The sequence below is a fragment of the Histoplasma capsulatum genome, genomic scaffold (assembly GCF_000149585.1).
Source record: "Histoplasma capsulatum NAm1 scaffold_4 genomic scaffold, whole genome shotgun sequence".
Lineage (NCBI taxonomy): Eukaryota > Fungi > Ascomycota > Eurotiomycetes > Onygenales > Ajellomycetaceae > Histoplasma > Histoplasma mississippiense.
In genome coordinates, this window is record NW_001813979.1 from 1,486,414 (window position 1) to 1,491,917 (window position 5,504).

Below are 5,504 nucleotides of genomic sequence, written 5' to 3' on the forward strand. Positions count from 1 at the left end.
CGTTGAGGAATTGCGGGTATCGTTCCACAATACCCTGCGTTCCCCGGAAGACACAGTAGGTCCGCTGGGTTAGCTGGAACGTTCGTTACTGACGGAGGTGGCTTCCCCCTAGCGAAGCCCTTGAGGAAGCCAGACGCAGGTCAGGGTTGGATTTGGAATTACCCATGGATAGCGTCAGCGGGATAGCGCATCTATAGCGTAACCCCACATCGAGGGCAATCGAGTGCACCTCTCTGTATGCGAATATTTCCGGCACACGATGTACGCAGGTTGGCCTTTTTTGCTCCATTCCAGGAGACGTTTCACGTCTCTAGTAACTAAGCTTATCTCCAAATACAAACCCCGGACCAGATCATTTACGCGAGGGCTGCAACATGTTGACAAATTCTCTACTAGCTTCCAAGCTATTTTCTAAGGAACTGACGTCAATTGCCGGGGGATGCTATGAGAATTAAATTGGCTGGAAACCCTTGGGTGGGAAAAAGGTGGGGGGTACTTAACGTGGTCGATCTGAGGGGCAGAGGACAAGGAAGGGACTGAATGAATATAAATAAATGCCAGTGCCATCCTCCTCCTTTGTGACATATTGTATCTCCACCTATCCTCACAGCCATAACGGATTAGTGTCCTTTCGATCCCTTAACTCTTCCTGCTCCAGCTGTGCATCGAAACCCGATCTTTACTTGTCTGCATCAAAACATCATCGACTACCGCTAAAATGACGACTTTCAAGGGACGCTGCCACTGTGGCCAAACCGAGTTCACCGTTAAGATGGAGGCACCTAGCCATATTCTCTGGTAATACATCCTCCCTCTCAGCTTCGAATGAATCTATCTTCTCCAAGTTTTTAGGCAATGCCCGACAAGAGGTCTCTGGCTGTAAGCTAACAACCTCGACGAATCCAGCCACTGCGACGCTTGCAAAGTGATCAACGGCAGCGACTATACACTCAACCAAATCGTTCCCAAAGAAGATTTCGAACTCACCAAGGGCACCCTAGGCTGCTATACCTACACTGGTGATTCCGGTACGCGGCTCTTCCGCTTTTAATCACTCCTTTTGCCACCAACACCTCTCCCAGTTCCCTCCGTCCCGCAACTATCCACAAACGATGAATAGTAAACCTTTTGAAATTACGACCTGCTAACACAAATAAAAACACAATACAGGAAACCCCGTGCACTGTTACTTCTGCCCCAACTGCACCACCCACATCTACCACCACCAGACCGTTGCAGGACCCAAATACGTCATACGTACTGCTGGATTGGAAGGTTACAAGGACTGGCCAGTGGCTGTAGAGATCTACGTGAAGAATAATATAAAATGGCAGCCTACTGTTGCTGCCGCTGACAAGATTTTCCAACTTACTCCGCCGTCTTAAATTTGATGAAAACCACGCGTAACGAATTTCGGGGGCGAGGGAGAAGAAGAGTGGAAAAACGAAACGGGAAAGCGAGGATTAGGCTTGATCTTAGGAAATCAAGTATTACTTTGGATGCTTATTTGAATTGACATGTTTCCGGACCCTCCGGCTTCCTTTAGTAATAGTATAACCACCTTAACTCCATCTCCTCCCCCTCGTCCCACTCTCTCCACTCTCCGCGCTGGAATGAGGTAGTTAGTTGCGATTGCATAAAGTGAAATCAGAATTGGAAATCGCTTTGATGAACATATACATGTATAATGTCTTTTATCTCTCACCCGTGATCTATCTATAGCTAACGGGTACTGGAAGAATATCCGATATTCCAACTATATCAACTCAATTCTCCCCAGCTAACTAGACAAACCCACCAATTACCCAGTGCATGGATATAGAAAGAAGCTATGATCAGTAAATATTAAGTCCTCAAAGAAAAGAAAACAAGAAAAATAAAATAAAATAAAATAAAAAAATAAATAAACAAAAATCCAAAATACCAATTCCACCCATCACCCCCTACCCAGAACTAACGGGCGGAATAATCGCCACCTCCTCCCCAGGCCCAATAATCCGCACCTCCTCACCCTGTACTTCCCCTTCTCCGCCTTCTTCTTTACCATCTTTCCCATCCAACTTTGCCGCGTTGGCGTCGGCCGCAGCGACATCAACATACTCCAACCCAACACTAACCGCACAGCTCACAAGCACCTTTTCTTTAATACCCGGATATCGCGACTCGAGCAAGTCGAAGAGTTTGGGGAGCGGGAATGGCGCGGGGAAGGACTCTGTTTGCTTTCTCGTGTAGGAAGAGGCGGTTGAGAAGTAGTGGATTTGGAAGGTTGGGGGGGGACATTGTTTGGTGGTGTTTTTTTTTTTTTTTGTTTGTTTATTTTGGGGGAGGGTAATGGGGGAGGGGGGAGGGGTTGAGTTTGACTGTCTTGCTCGTCTGTTCTTCGTGCTCTGTCAATAGGTGTAGACGAAGAAGTGTTGAATTGAGTAGGCACTTTTTAAACGGGAGCAAAGCAAGAGGGCAAGTGGCGGAAGTGTTATATTATATTCGTATATCGGGATTCAACAACATGCTTCTGGTAAGGAGCGCTCCTTGGAGAGGAACTAAGAGCAGATCCAGATCCCCTCCGAGCCGTCTTCTCCCCCTCCGGCTCCAAATCTCTCACTCACAACCAAGTAATCAATCAAAACCCCTCCAATCACAGTTCCACAAGTTGTTTGCGCCTCGTCCTTCGTCGCCAGACACTGGGATTTGATCGAACGGGAAATTCGGGGAATTAGCTCAGAGTCAGACCCACGTATCGGGAACCGGATAAGGGAAAGTTTTATCTCTCTTTTTCTCGTTATGTATATGTAAATGTGCTCTGCGCGGGGGAAAGTGGTTGGTTTGACGCGGAGTGCGGCTCGTTATCGTTTTCTTATCGAAGATGGGGGCGATGACTAAGAGAGTTAAGGTCATTCGTTCTATATCCATTATGACAATGGGAATCGAAGAACGGAAGGGGATTATATAGTTATCACTACGAAGATTTAAATAATAATAGCTATATAGAGTATTTGGGTGAGAGTGGTAGTTATATTGGCTGGCTAGCTAGTAAAAAAATTGGTCCATGAGGGCGACTGAGTGAAGGCAAGAGGATAGATAGATCTATATATCAATCGTCCGGCAAAATAACAGCATATAACAACCACCCGCATTATTGACTAAGGCAAAGTTATGATAACTATATGGAGCTTATTTATTTATTTATTTATTTTATTTTTGCACAAAATCTACCCTTTAATCACCTCCCTCATCGCCTGCACCAAATCCCCCTTCAAATCCTCCCAATTCTCCAACCCAACACTAAGCCGCAACAGCCTCTGGTCAACCGTCGGATCCGTCATCGCCCTCCACTCAATCAGCGACTCCACCCCTCCCAGGCTCGTCGCATGGTGGAACAGCCTAAGCTTCGTCGGCAGTAACCGCGAAAACCTCTCCTCCCTCAACGTGATCGAAAACACCGTCCCAAACCCATTCGGCATCTGCTTCCTCACCCACTCCTCCCTCTGCAAACTGGCATGCTGGACCGTCTCAACCGCAGCATGGACAATCGCCTCCTCACTCCCCTCTTTAACATCCGCCCCCGCCATCCTCAACGCCCCGTCAATGAACTCCACAAGCCTCGCCGCACTGGCACTCTGCCGCTGGACGCGAACCTCCAGCGTCCGCAGGCTCCTCACCCCCAACCACCCCTCCATATTCCCCATGACAGACCCCAGCAGCAACCGATCCCCCACCAACCCGCTCTTCCACTCCGCCCGCTTCATCGCCAGCACCCCGCACAACATATCGCTGTGCCCGCCCAGATACTTCGAGCCGGAGTGCAACACCAGATCCGCGCCCCAGCGGAACGGATCCTGCAGCCCGGGTGGACCGAACGTGCTGTCGACCAGCAGATACGCGCCGCGCGCATGCGCCTTGTCGGCGTAGTGCTGGATGTTAAACGCCGTGCCGTGCGGGTTCACTGGCGTCTCGAGCAGGACGACGTCGCCGCGCTGCAGGTCGTCGGCCGGGCAGTCGAGGGCGAGCTTCTGCAGGCCGCTTAGCCGGGTGTGCACGGCGATGACGCCATGGGAGCCGTGGTAGCCGTCGCCGACGGCGATGCGACGAGGGTTGAGGAATACGAGGGCGGCGTGGAGGGCGGCGAGGCCCGAGCTGTAGGAGACCACGTGCCCGTTGAGGAGGGACTTGAGGATTGTTTCGAAGCGGGTGTTGTTTGGGTTTGTGTGGCGGGAGTAGATATGGGAGGTTGCGGGGAGGTTGGCGAGCTGGATCGTAGGAAACGTACAGATTAGATGGTGGGGTGGTTGGGTTAATTGGGGCAATTGAGTCTTATCGAGACGACATAGAATAGAATAGAACAGAACAGAATAGAGATGGAGATTAGGATTAGGAACATACGGTTTGGTTGTCAGACCAGGGCTCCAGGTTATCGGGGTTGTTGGAGTATCTGAAGGTCGTTGAGAGGTGGAACGGCGGCGCAACATCCGCGACAACATTGAGATCGTCGTCTGCATGCAGGGCCAGGGTGGCCGGGTGGTGGGAGGACTGGGAAGAATCCAATCCAGCCATGTCCGCGAACTGATATTTTTCTTCCTGAAATGTGATGCACCAAAAGTGTGAGGGGCAAAATATATAAAACGGGTGTCGCAAGGGCAAATAAATAATTATTTATCTAGATCGATTTTGCCCCCTCGGCTAAGAACCACGCCCTTTAACAACAGCCCAGGCGGATATCGGGATCCCACATCTCACTTGATGAATTCCAGTGCTTCACTAGGTTGACACCCTTCGTCCCGGCAGGCAGCATTAATGGCTCACGGCTCGCCTCGAGCGGGGACAGGTAGGGTTCGCAGGGCTCGCTCGCAAGCGTGAGTAACCGTGAGTAACTGACGCCAGTCAATCCTTTGAAACTTCCCGGCATCATCATCATCATCACCATCACCATGGGCGGTTGGAGAGTAATCCCGTACAGATACGCAATCACTCAAACCAACCCTGAAACCTCAGCGAAGAAAGGAGCCTGAATTCTGGGGAACGAGCGCGACGAATGGAATGATGATAATAACTAGATAATCTTTTTTCCATCCCAGTAATTCCCTGCACTCGCAAAAGGAGGTATAGGCTTTTTTAACCCCATCACCGTCATTTCTTTTGCAAATATTTTTCTGCATTGCATTCTTCATGTGTTATAGCTAGGTAGGCAGACAGACAGATATATAGGAGTCATAGGAAGAAAATTTAAAAGAGAGAAAGACGCTTCTACTGTGAATATCCTGAATAAAGAATGAATATAAATATGGAGATTAAAAAGAAAGAAAAATATATAAATAAAATAGAACGAATGGCTAGTTACCACATAGATCAATCAAGTTCTTCGCAAATAAATAAATAAATAAAACAAGATAAATAAAAGCTTTGCTGACAACGCATATAACAACCCCTTCACGGTTTCAAGTATGCAATTCATGAATGGACTGAGTTTACTTACTTAGGCACAAACAAATAAAAAGCGAATAAAAAAA

General features: G+C 48.6%; 3 protein-coding genes across 3 annotated transcripts; 1 reads left to right on the plus strand and 2 right to left on the minus strand.

The window, feature by feature from the left end:
• Positions 1-718: 718 nt before the first annotated feature.
• On the plus strand, positions 719-1,385 carry HCAG_04453 (predicted protein; the record flags this gene model as incomplete). Its single annotated transcript, XM_001540563.1, has 3 exons — positions 719-798; positions 907-1,028; positions 1,171-1,385. 3 exons carry the CDS (start codon positions 719-721, stop codon positions 1,383-1,385), a joined length of 417 nt encoding a protein of 138 aa, XP_001540613.1.
• A 558-nt stretch (positions 1,386-1,943) lies between these two features.
• On the minus strand, positions 1,944-2,280 carry HCAG_04454 (predicted protein; the record flags this gene model as incomplete). Its single annotated transcript, XM_001540564.1, has 2 exons — positions 1,944-2,112; positions 2,150-2,280. The coding sequence occupies 2 exons, from the start codon at positions 2,278-2,280 to the stop codon at positions 1,944-1,946; spliced, it is 300 nt and encodes a 99-aa protein (XP_001540614.1).
• Positions 2,281-3,209: 929 nt separating this feature from the next.
• On the minus strand, positions 3,210-4,551 carry HCAG_04455 (conserved hypothetical protein; the record flags this gene model as incomplete). Its single annotated transcript, XM_001540565.1, has 2 exons — positions 3,210-4,247; positions 4,381-4,551. The coding sequence occupies 2 exons, from the start codon at positions 4,549-4,551 to the stop codon at positions 3,210-3,212; spliced, it is 1,209 nt and encodes a 402-aa protein (XP_001540615.1).
• Between the last annotated feature and the right edge of the window lie 953 nt (positions 4,552-5,504).